Below are 13,388 nucleotides of genomic sequence, written 5' to 3' on the forward strand. Positions count from 1 at the left end.
TGAATTTCTGGAGATCACATGAGAAATGGGAGAGGAGGCCCCTGCCTTACATATCACCATTCAATCATTTATTCATTCATCCATCCATCCTTTTAACCAGCTGTGGTGGTTTCTTAATGGGACAGATTCTATAACCAGCTTTGGGCACAGGTTTTAAAAAAAGGAAATGAAAATGAAAGGTTCTGGGAACTCAGCTAGTTTGAGATTCTAATACTGTGCTTTACAGGTGAGGAAACTAAGAATCAGAAAAGGGAAGGAGGCAAGAGGGAGCACCAAGCCCAAGTGCACTCAGCAAGGGGGCAGATCAGGCGCGACTTGGAGTCCTGCTGCTGGTTCCCAGGGCTGGGTGTTTCCCCTGCACCCCTCCCTCTAGCTCACAGGCCACTGCCCATTCGCTGTCACCTACAGACACTGGGTTGCAGGAGTGAGCAGAAGCCTGGAGTCTCACCTCTGCCTCGGGGAGGCAGGCACGCCGTCTGTAACCATGTGGCACACTCGTCCGCACGCGGTGCTCCCACGCGCTGTGGGGAAGCTGAATGAGGTGTACTAATCAGGGAGGACTCACACCTAGGACGCGTAAACCACAGATGTTAATGGCTGACTGAAATGAAGGTTTATTTCTTGCTCATCACAATCCAATGTAAAGTGAAGGAGGTCTTTTCCCAAGCACTCACTGGGGATCCACTCTCCTTCTACTCAGTGCCTGAGGGTCTTGGGGTCCGCTCTCTCTGCCCAGAGCCTGGGGCATGAATGAGAGGTGGAGTGGAATCCATCACACCCGCCTCTTCGCAGCGGCCACAGCACCAGGCCATGGCCACCCAGTGTAAGGGGCGCTGGGAACTGTGTGCCCACCGACCACCCCCTGGAAGAGGGAACGGGGTTTCGTGAGCGCACAGCATTCTCTCTGCCATCCCAGGTGCCTGAGGTAGTGACGACCGGGGCTGGAGAGGTGCTGCTTAATTTTTACCTGAGATTGGTAGTCAGGGACGGTCCCTGAAGGGAGATGACATTTAAAGGACAATATGATGGATGAAAAGGATCCAGGCCTGGAGAGAGCTGAGGCGAGAACGTTCTGGACTGAGGGACAGAGCACGTAAAGGCACCGAGTGGGAGGAGCTTGGGGTACTGGATGGACTTAAAAAGAGGCTGATGTGTCTAGAGTTCAGAGAAGGAAGACACTGGAAAGAGATGAGATTAGAGATAGGCCAAGGCCAGGCTGTGCTGGGTGGTGCTGGCCTCTGCGAGCCACAGCAGGGAATCTGGACCACGTTTCATGGGCCATAAGTGACACGAACTGATCTGCACTTTTAAAACTATGCTTTTAAAATGAAATTTCCAATAACAGAGAGAGGTAATGAGGGTGGTGTACGTACACAACAAAGAAGTGATCAGAGGCTGCCTGTTTTTATCTGTGTCACTGTGAGTGAGACAGAAAACAACTGCTCCAACAGTTCCCTGTGTTATGGTGGTCTGGCATGGTGAGAAAGGAAGCCCTGGGAGGCTCTCCAAGGACACTGAGCATTTTGGAAAACAAAGTGGAGGAGACAGGGCCTCCCGGTGGAATCAACACAAGGCAAGACCCAGGAGTGGCATGTAGCATATTTGGGGACTCCGGGAGAGTCCCAGACGGCAATGCCAGTTGAAGAGACCCCACAGCTCTCCAGGAGGATGTGGGCATAATGACCATGTTCAATGAGGCCAATTTCCTAAAATGAAATTATTTGGCCCCTGACTCAGACAGTGGAGCTGCTTTCCGAATCCCCAATAATTCCGTGCTCATTTGTTCCTGCCAGACAAGCTGGTCTTTAATGGGCAACTTTATTAATTTAATTCATGGGCATGTACAAACTGCTACTGCAAAGGGCTGGAAACCTGTGGGTTTCTCTGCCAGGGATCTCAGGAGGGTGTAACCGTGCTGGGACAGGACAGTGTTATTAGTGCCCCAGGGTACTGGTAGCTGCTAGTCCTACCAAAAGGATGGATGGAAACTGGTGGCAGGTGCAGACAGGATTCTGCTCCTCCAGGCTCATTATCTCAAGGAGATTAGGTCTGGCGAGTTAACACATCCCCCGTGCACCAGTCCTAAACAAATTCCAGAGAACCGTGTTTCCACTGAGCCAGACTTCCATTAATTTACACATTACACCCTACAAAAGACTTGGGCATGCTGGCACAAATTCACAGCTATTAATTTTGTATTTTGATCCGGTAAGAGAATTCAAGGTGAAAGGACAAAAGTTTAAGAACATGATGAAGCCAGACCAAGAAGCACAAATGCATTCATGTCACGGTCCTCTACGCTACTTGGACTCAGACCAGAAATTTGCCTTGAGAGTCTTAGCAGCCAAAGGAGGAAGGGAAATATGATCTCTTATAGGGTTGATATTTTATGTTAAATCAAAGCAAACTAATTGCTAAGAAGAGTGCAGCTTCTTGTCCTGAGACCTACTAGAAACGTCTCATGTATATGCTAATAAGGAAAATGTAATTAGAATATTTTCTGCCTACAATGTTCCTAAATTCAGACTAACAGCATGAAACTATGCTGCATTTTAGGAAAAATAAGTCTATGAGGAAGCAAAAACCCTGCAGATCATGTGAGCAATTCTTTGGTGATTTTGCATAATCCCAGGGTATAAAGTAAAACATAAAACACTGAGTGTGCTAGATGACCTTTAGGCAACTTTTCATGAAACAAGTCCAAATGAGGGAGCTGAGTGTTGAGAAATCTCGGCTGCACAATACGAATTCAATACATGCCTATCGAGAACTCATTTGATTATTTACAAAACAGAAACGAACTCACAGACATAGGAAACAAACTTACGGTTATGGGGGCAGGGTGGGGGTGGGGGAAATGATAAATTGGGAGTTTGAGATTTGCAGATACAAACTACTATATATAAAATAGATGAACAACATGTTTCCACTGCATAGCACGGGAAACTGTAGTCAATATTTTGTAGTAACCTATAATGAAAAAGTATATGGAAAGGAATACATGTAGGTCCATGTATAACTGAAACATTATGCTCTACACCAGAAGTTGACGCAACATTGTAAACTGATTGTAGTTGAATAAAAAAAGAATGCAAATAAATAAATAAATAAATAAATAAATAAATAAATAAATAAAAGAAATAGCATAGCTAACTAAATCCTTTTATACCTTAAATGATGAAAATTTAAAAATCACTGAGTTTTCCTCTTCAATTAAAAAGAAAGAACTCATTTGGTCAATATTAGGCCCTGCACCTGGTGTCAGGGACAGATGAACTAATAGATAAGGCTCTTACATGGGTAGAATGTAAACACATGGAATCTGTTCAGGGAGACCCTGATGGACATGTGTGCCGCAGGGGGTGAGCGGAGGGGAAGACACATCTGGTCTTTGGCTGAGATGCTACTAAGTCATCGCTTTGGGTACAACTGACGTGGGGGCAGGGTTCCTCCTAACACTGTTTCTCTCTGAGTGAGAAGGCTAGGCTGCCGTGGAAAGAGCCAGCCTTCTTGGGTGGGGTCTGATTTTCTTTCCTCCTTTTCCACTGCCCCAGTTATGCAAAAGCAGCAGAGAGGATAAGTATGGAAATGTGCACTTGATTTTGAGCGATTACAGTCAAGAAGAATTAATTGAAATGAGCACAAGACTTCTGGAGGACAAGGGCCCAGTCTTTCCAATGCTTTGCAGTAATACTTTGGTCTATTTCTCTTGGCAGGCCAGTACCAGACTATTAATGAGCCTCTTCTTGATGGAGTAAGTCGGCTGCTTTCCTTACCTATTTTGTCAGTCTTTGATATTTACAAAGTAAGTGGCTTTTTTAAGGTACTTGGTGAATTAAAAAAATGAACTTTCCCAAAAGGCAGAATTTCCTGGCAGAGAAAACTGCATTTCAATTCTTGGGTATAAAACTATATTCCTATAATATATGTAAATCACACCATCATGCCGTATGCCTTAAGCTTACACAGTGATGTATGTCAATTATTTCTCAGTAAAGCTGGATAAATAAATAATAAACAAATAATAAGGCATCAATATAGAGAAAGGCAAAAAAACAACTAGGTTTTAATCCCTCATATAAAATGGAGATAAAAATTAGTTCACAGTAGCCATTGTGAAGATTGAGTAAGGTGAAAACACCAACACATGGTGCTCGCAAGTGTGTGATGAAAATAGTTCTTCTTAACATTCAAGGTGAAATTTTAAATTGCAAAAACCTCTTTGAAAAGCAATTTCATAATAGTAACTAAAGAATTTTCTCAAGCCCTATTAATTCTATGGTTGGAAATTTAAATTAAAGAATTAACCTAAAAGTTGGATGAGTGTTTAAACACATTAATTTGTATTTCACAATAATGTATTTTAAATGGCAACATATTTGGATTATTAAATATTAAATCATAGAAAAAATCATTGATTATGATATATTTATATTATGAAACCATTAAAATATTTGCAAAGAATTATAGTGATAAAAGAAAATTTTAAATTTATAACATGAAATCAGGTACCTGACAGTGGATAGATACTAGGTAGGTTAACAGATAAACAGATAGATGTAACTCATTATATGTAAAATGAAACTCTGTCGCTTTCTCTTTCTGGAACGAAATAAACCAAAATATTTATATTGGGCCCTGGGGGCAAGATTCTCAGGGACTGGTGGAGAGTCTCCTCAGAGTTTTTGTTATTGTGGTGTATCGTGTTGATTGATTTGCAGATTGAACTGTTCTTGCATCCCTGAAGTAAATCCCACTTAATCATGGTGTATGATCCTTTTGGTGTATTGTTGTATTTGATTTGTTCATTTTTGCTGAGGACTTTTGTATCTATGTTCATCAGTGATTTTGGGCCTGTAACTTTCTTAAAAACTGTTGTCCTTGTCTGGTTTTGGTATCTGGGTGATGTTGGCCCTGTAAAAGCTTCCTTTCCCATCAGTTTTTGGGAGAGTTTGAGAAGGATGGGTATTAAATCTCCTTTGAAAGTGTGGTCGAATTCACCTGTGAAGCCATCTGGTCCTGGACCTTTGTTGTTTGAGAAGTTTTTAACTATTCTTTCAATCTCCTTACTAGGGATCAGCCTATTCAGATATTCTATTTCTTCACGATCACTCTTGGAAAATTATTAATTCTAAGAATTCATCCATTTCTTCTTAGTTATCCAATTTGTTTGCATACAGCTATTCATAGCAGTCTCTTACAATCTTTTGTATTTCTGTGGTAATCATTGTAACGTCTCCTGTTTTATTTCTTATTTTATTTATTTGAGCCTTCTCTCTTTTTTCTTAGTGAGTCAAGCTAAAGCCTTGTCCATTTTGCTTACCTTTTCAAAGAATCACATCTTAGTTTCTCTGATCTTTTCTATTACCATTTTAGTCTTTGTTTAATTGATTTCTGCTCTGATTTTTAGTATTTCCTTCCTTCTGCTGACTTTGAGCTTTGTTTTTTCTTCTTTTCTACTTCTATTATGTGTAAGGTTACATTGTTTACTCAAGATTTTTCTTATTTCTTGAGGCGGGCCCACTGCTTCCCTCTCGGTACCATTTTCGCTGCATCCCATAGATTTGGTAGATCATATTTTCCTTTATATTTTTCCTCATGTATTTTTTTTAAATTTCTCCTCTGACATTTTTCATCAACCCAATAGTTGTTCAATAGCATGTATCCATAGTGTAATTTTTCCAACTTTCTTCTTGTAGTTGTTTTCTGGTTTCATACCCCTGTGGTAGGAAAAATGCTTTATATTATTTCAGTCTTCTTAAATTCATTCACACTAGTTCTGTTTCCCAGCATATGGCCTGTCCTTGAGAATGTTCCATGTGCACTTTAAAAGAACATGTATTCTGCTGCTTTTGAATGGAAGGAGCTAGATAGGTAGATAGATAGATAGATAGATAGATAGATAGATAGATAGATAGATAGATATTCCATTGGTAATGTTTAATTTAAAGCCAGTTTTTCCTTATCAGCTTTCTGTCTGGGTGATCTGTTCACTGAAGTAACTGGGGTGTTAAAGCCCCCAGCTATTATTGCGTTGCTGTCAACTTCTTCCTTTGGGAAGAATTCCTCCTGTTAGTAATTGCTGTTTATGTTTTGGTGCTCCCGTGTTAGGGGCATATATCTTAATACATATCATGTCTTCTTGATGGACTGGCCCCTTTATCATTGTATGATGTCCACCTTTGTCTCTTGTTAATTATCTGTATTGCAGTCTGTATTAGTTACCTGTCGTCCGACACAAGCATGGCTACACCTGCTTTCTTTTGGCTGCTATTTGCTTGAGTATCACGTTCCATCTTTTCACATTGAGTCTGTGTGTGTCTTTAGAACTAAGGTGAGTCTCCTGGGGGCTGTGTGTAACTGGGTCTTATTTTTAATAGATCTAGCCACTTTGTGTCTTTTGATCGGTGAATTCCATCCACTTACATTTAGGGTGATGATTGATATATGAGGGCTTAGTACGGCCATTTTATCCTTTTTGTCTGGTAATTTATATCTCCATTGTTTATTTTTTCTTGCGTTTCTGTCTGCCATTTTAGTTTGGTGGTTTTCTGTCATTTTTTTTTCTCAGCTTCCTCTATTTTTGTTTCACGCCTTTGCTCTAGATTTTTGTTTTGTGGTTACTGTGAGGTTTGTGTCAAATGTCTGGTAGATAAAGTAGTCTTTTTTCTGCTGATAGCATCTTACATTCATTTGTCCATACAGGTTCCATCTTTTTCTTCTCCCTCTTTTATGTTTTTGTTGTCATAAATTAGCCCTTTTTATGTTGTGACTTCATTACCAAATTAAAGTAGCTATAGTTATTGTTAATGTTTTTCCACCTCTACTTTTATGGTATAATTAAGTGTTTAACAACATATTCTGATAGAGTTGCATTGTGATATATAGAGTTGCAATTTTCTGATTCTATTTGTCTATTTATCATGTTAGTTTCGTGTACTTTCACTGTTTTGTTTCAGGTGGAGGAGCTCCTTTCAACATTTCTTGCAAGGCAGGTGTACTGGTGTAGAACTCCCTTAGGTTTTGTTTGTCTGGGAGAGCCTTTATTTCTCCTTCATACCTGAAAGATAACATTGCTGGATAGAGTATTCTCGGCTGACAGTTTTTATCTTTCACTATTTTGAGTATGTCATTCCGCTCTTTCCTGGCCCGTAGCGTTTCTGCTGAGAAAGCTGCTGACAGCCTAATGGGAGTACCTTTGTAGGTTACTGTCTTTTTTTCTCTGACTGCCTTTAAATTTCTCTTTACCACTGACTTTTGACAGTTTTACTACAATGTGTCTTGGAGAAGGTCTTTCTGCGTTAAGATAATTAGGTGCTCTACTAGCTTCATGGACCTGTGTATTCAGTCCCTTCCCCCAGATTTGGGAAGTTCTCAGCTATTATTTATTTAAGTAAGCTCTCGACTCCCTTCTGCCTCTCTTCTTCTGGAATACCCACCATTCTTATGTTGCTTTTTCTAGTAGAATCAGATAGATCTCACAGAGTTTCTTCACTTTTTAAAAAATCTCAGTTTTCTCTCCTCTTTTAACTAAATCATTTTTAAACTTCTATCTTTGAGCTCACGAATTTCATGTGGTCTCCTCTATTTCCAGTGCTTTCTATGCAGTCTTTAACTCATTTATTGAGTTCTTCAGCTCCAGAATTTCTGTTTAGTTTTCTTTTTTTTAGAGTTTCAGTCTCTTTGGTAAAGTTTTCCTTCTGTTCATTGGTTTTATCCCTGAGTTCACTGAGTTGCTTTCTGAGTTTTCTTGTAGCTCATTGAGTTTCTTCATGACAACTATTTTGAATTCTCTATCTGTTAGGTCTCACTCAGCTGTGACTTTCAGCTTTGTTTCTGGATAATTGTCATATTCTTTTTCTATTTTGTGTTACCATGGTTTTTCATGGTGCTTGATGAGTTGTTCCTCTACTGGTGCATTTGAAGTAGTAAGCACCTTCCTTGTTTAGGTAAATCTGTATTTACTTAGACTCTAACAGTTCCACAGATTGGTAATCAGAGGCCTTTTTGTTTTTCAATAGTTGCCACTGTAGCACAAGTTTTTGTTCCTTCTTACCTGAACTGCCTCTGGGTATATTCGAGAACTGGCACTTTCCACCATCCACTGCCTCTACCAGTGTTGTCACTGGGGCCTTACTGCTGCCAGCGTCACTGCCACCACTTGCATCTTTGTATCCAGGGTCGCTTGGGTCACGGGCACCGCCTCCCTAGCAAGAGGTGGGGAGCCGGGGTCTCAGGCACGGCCGCCCTGGGCAGGGGGTGCACGTGCCACAGGTGCCGCTGCGGCTGGGGGACTAGGGCTGTGGGCCCTGCTGCTGCTGTTCAGCTCCGTGTGTCCGCAGGTGCCACTGTGGCCGGAAAACCAGTCCTGTGCGCTGCTTCTGCTGCCGCCACTGGGTTTTTTGGGGTGGCAGGTGCAGTCACCATGGCCAGGTGGGCCCCACCTCTACTGTCCTGCCCCCTCTGTGTGTTCCAATCTGCTCACCTTTAGTTGTACAAACATGTAGATCTCTCTGGGGTTCTGGTCTGTCGGGCAAAGGAAACTTTGCTGAGCCATGGATGTTTTACTAGTTGTATATTGAAGGGGAAATTCAAGTGTCCCACACCACTGTGATGCTGACGTCATTCTGGGGTCATTGTTCACATTCTACCTACCACAAGGATTTAACCGCCCCAGACCCCAGACCCTTAAATCTTTAACTCCTGGCTGAGAGAGTTTGTATCACTCCCTTAGCCATCACTGTAATCTTTGTCATTATTGTACCTTCCCTTGACTCACTCAAATGTCCCCTCCTTAGGAAAGGAACTTTGCTGCAGCCCTGGATGGAGCAAAAGGCCACACGGATGACGACTATGAAGACCCCGAGCTTCGTGTGGCAGAGGCGTGGCAATCAATGAAAATTTTACCAGCCAGGCCCATAAAGGAATCTGAATATGCAGGTAACATCTGGGGCCTGAAATCTGAAAATGCACATCCACGCTGTGATTCTGTGCAGTACCTAAGGGTGCAGATTCCGAATTAAACAGCTCAGGGTTAAAATCCTGCCTCCATAGCTTATTATCTGTGTAACCTTGAGCTGGCATCTAAGAATAATGTCCTTTATCTCAAAATAGGGTTCATAATAACAGAACTTACCCCCGCAGAGTTCTTTTGAAGATTACATGTAGGACGCATGTTGAGTTTGCACCGGAGGACTTGGCACCAAGTCAGGGCTCTGTAACTACTGGCTGTTACTATCGTGATGCTCCTCTTGAGTCCCAGAAATGACTGATGAGCATGGCAGAAGATGGGTAGTCAGGGGTGGGGGCAACGTCCCCGTTAAGATGGGGTTTGCATAGAGGAGAGGAGAAGGAAAGGGAAGACCTTTGAATATGGCTGATTCGTTTTGCCAGTGGCCAGCATATGAGCAGCAGTAAGGCATGGCAGCAAAGCCAGACTTTTCAAGAGAAGGGAGACCTTATCACACACCCACCTTTGCCTCTTTCTAACTGGGGTGCCGTAGGCTTCCGCAGGCTCTCTGAACCTTAGTAAAGCACACCACTGTAAAGGAAAAGAGGAAGCATTTGTGATTTCTGAGTGCCTGACCTACTGAAATGAATCTATAGAAGTTCTTTGGGGAGAGTTACCTTGTAAATAATAATGATATTCCTTTGTTCATTGACTCACAAGCATTTACTGAGTATCTACTGTGTGCCAGTTATCATGTTAGGATTGATCAAGTGACACAAAGATAAACAAAGCATAATCCACGTCCTCAGGCAGGTCACAGTCTAGTGGCAGAAACAAGCATAAACAGATAACTGTGACACAATATGTTAAGGGTATAATATAGAAAGGGGTGCCGGGGTGGTGTGCAGGTGGGTGGGACCAGGATGATTTTCAAAGGGCATGACACAGCCCATGCCTTGAAGGATGAGTAGATTTCCCCAAGTGATAAGAGAATGAAGAATGTTCAGGTCCAGACTTTGGCTTTGACGCCCATGGACCCAAAGGAGTGATGTCTCCTCTTTGAGCCTCAGTCTCTTCCTCTCTTACGTGGAAGTAGAATTCCTTGCCTCATACCTACATTGTGATGATTCAGTGAATTTGTAGTTCTGTGAGTATTTTGTAAATCGTGAGTCCATGTAACGTATGACTTTAAATTCTTTTTCTCTTCTCACAGACACACGCTTTTTCAAGGATGTGATGGACACGCCCCTTTCCTTAGATGCCAAGACCTCTATCCCCACAGACGGGCAAACCTGGAACAAGTGGATGAGGCTGGAAGAAGTGAGTAACCGAACAGGTGTAGGGCACTTCCTGGCACCCAGGAGTTTCCCATCTGTCCTTCCCGAGGCGTACTGTTAGGTGATGAGCAGGTCAAGCTCAGTGAGGTGCAGGGGGTCACTGGTGGCATCATGGTCCTGTAGAATGAGCCCCTAGATGGAAGGAAAACTAATATTTGTTGAAGACTTTCTGTGAGCCAGGCACCAGGCTAAGGAGTTTCACCTGCATCTCATCTAATGCTCATCTTGTTTTCCAGAAGCAGAGTTTAGACTCTAATCTTTTGAATAATAACATATCATTTTGCCCAGATTTTAGGACCGATGATTCCAACTGCTACTTGTGTGGTGATTCATATAGTCAGCCCTCCATATCTGCCAGTTCCCCATCTGCAGATTCAACCACACAAGAATTTGAAAAAAAAAAAAAATTTCCAGAAATTTCGAAAACGCAAAACTTGAATTTTCTGTATGCCAGCAACTATTTAGTATTTACAACTATTTACATAGCATTTACATTGTATTAGGTGTTATAAGTAATCTAGAGATGATTCAAAGTGCAGCTGGCCCTTGAACAACCCCAGGGTTCGGGGCCCGACCCTCTGGGCAGCTGAAAATCTGCACACAACTTTACATCACCCCTCCACATGTGCCATTCCACATCCATAGATTCATTCAACTGAGGATTGTGTAGTACCATCATATGTACTTAGTGAAAAAAAATCTCGTTATAAATGGACCCACCCAGTTCAAACCCGTGTTGTTGAATGGTCAACTGCATACAGGAGGACATGTGTAGGTTATTTGCAAATACTATGTCATTTCATATGAAAGACTTGAGCATCCATGGATGTTGGTATTCACAAGATTTTGGTATCCCCTACCGATACCAAGGGACAACTGTAAGTCACACAACCTCTCTGAGCCTCTTTGTAAACCCATATACAAAACACGAATAAAAGTCCCTGCCATGCCTACTTGAAAAAGCTGTTTGGAGACCACAAAAGATAATCTTATAAAGCTATCTTGTAAATGAAAATGCTCTAAACAGATATAGGATTTTGTTTTTAATAATACTTTTGCTAATCGTTAATTTTCTTAATGCAGAAATGCATAAAATGCAAATTAATCGCCCCTGGGGTGGCAGGACTATCAGTTATAAATAACACTTTGGTGCATTTCATATTGATGTTTTCTGTGCAGATACACTTCACGGAAGGGAGTCCTTTCTTTTAACATTACGTTCTGGTCATAAAACTATTTCCCATATGATAAGCAAGCATTAATAAGCATGATCTTCATAGATATAGCTTTCCCCATTGTAAGATTTTTAATTATTTTATGTAACAATTTAGTGAAAACATTTGAAAGGCTTTGGGTACATGCAGTAAAATTTCTTTCTGAAAAATCATTTCAATTTACCCTCCTGGAAGCCTTACATTGGAATTTCCACCTCACAGAATTCTCACCAAAACTGGCTATTACTTTTTTAATCATAATTTTTTTAAAAAGGGATTTCACTGTTCTTGTTTTAAAACTTGTATCACATTTATTAGTGAGTGTGAACATGCTTTTGAATATTTATAGCACATTCTTCCTTGTGCATTAGCTGTTCACATTGTTTACCTATTTAACTCCAGGGCTTCTGTTAAATATTGACAAGAAGAGAAAAACAACAATTTTTACCAAGCAATGCCATTCACACAGAACACAGCCGATAGAGATTGGGAGACCAAGATGAGGCATGAAATATTGAACATTTCCTCATAGACACCCAGCTAAACACTTTAACCATTCAGTCAACAAATTCATTCAAGAAATACGAGTTGGACTATATATATAAATAGATTTGAAAAAAGAAATATCTTCTGTATGGCACAGGGAACTATCTTCAATATCTTGTAACAATCTTTAATGAAAAAGAATATGAAAATGAATATATGTATGTATATGCATGACTGGGACACTGTGCTGTACACCAGAAACTGACACCTTGTAACTGACTGCACTTCAATTAAAAAAAGAGAGAGAGTCCTTACAGGAGCCAGTTCCCATGTCGACTCTGTAGGCTGGTTACAACTGTCTTAAACCACCAAACCATTACCCAGCTTGTCATTTATTGGGCACTTGTTATATACAAAGTATTCTGCTCAACCATGAGGATAAAGACTGAGCCAGGGCCCACAGTCTAACAGAGGAGGTGGTGGCCTGAATTGGCAGTTTCAATGATGTCAGACAAGATGCTAAGACAAAGGTAACACAAGTTACAGAGAGCAGGGAGCTGTGTCTCTGAGCCTAGACAGAGACTTTTGAGAAGTCTTCTGGAAGAAGCAATACAAAGCAGTCTTTGACACCAATAACACATTGCTTTATAATCAGTGGCTCTCATCCAGGACCATTTTGCCCCCGAGCATTCATTTGGCAATGCCTGGAGACATTTTTGGTCAGGACTGGGGGAGTGCTACTGACATCTACTGGGTGGAGGGCAGGGATGCCACTAGGAATACTGCAAAAGCACAGGGCAGCCCCCACAACAGCAAAGGATTATACAGCCCCAACTCTCAACGGTGCTAAGATTGAAAAACTTGCCTTTTAATTGAACCTGTATTACAGTATGTTGTGAACTCAGACCTGCATGCATGTTGGATTCTCCCTTTAGCATCCAAGCTCTTATTCCTCTTTGGTCCCTCATAATCTAGCATTGATGCAGGTATACAGTAGGCACTAATAAATATATGTTTGATAGAGGGAGAGAGTAGCCCTTGGGAGGGGCGGGAAATATTCCTAGGCTGGGGATCCTATACTCATGCCATCAGAGGGCACCTCCCTCTGGGGAAGAGGCACTGCAAAGAAACTCTCATGCAAAAGATCCAAATGGGGCTAATACCCAAAGACACAAAATGGAATTTGGCCACCAAAGGGGAAAAAAGCAAGAACACTAAGGAAGTCCTGCCCTGACACCCTCATCATGCAGGGTCCTCCAGAGACAGAGACAATCAAGAACCTCTCCTTTTCCAGGCCAGCAATAGGAGCTGGGCAAGGGCATTGAGAGAGGCTGCCTCTGTGGGGCAGGTGCACAAGGAAGCTGAAAGGTGAGGATGCAACAGAAACTTTGTAAAAACCCT

General features: G+C 41.6%; 1 protein-coding gene across 1 annotated transcript in view; it reads left to right on the plus strand.

Annotated features, from left to right (window-relative positions):
• The window catches only part of CLNK (cytokine dependent hematopoietic cell linker), a 144,548-nt gene that overhangs the window by 75,777 nt on the left and 55,383 nt on the right, over positions 1-13,388 (plus strand). Inside the window, exons 5-7 of the mRNA XM_045508735.2 lie at positions 3,717-3,754; positions 8,799-8,940; positions 10,164-10,270. Of these exons, the coding sequence (XP_045364691.2) occupies positions 3,717-3,754; positions 8,799-8,940; positions 10,164-10,270 (287 nt within the window). The remainder of the gene's footprint in view (positions 1-3,716; positions 3,755-8,798; positions 8,941-10,163; positions 10,271-13,388) is intronic.

This window comes from Camelus bactrianus, chromosome 2, assembly GCF_048773025.1.
Source record: "Camelus bactrianus isolate YW-2024 breed Bactrian camel chromosome 2, ASM4877302v1, whole genome shotgun sequence".
In the NCBI taxonomy this organism is placed as follows: Eukaryota; Metazoa; Chordata; class Mammalia; order Artiodactyla; family Camelidae; genus Camelus; species Camelus bactrianus.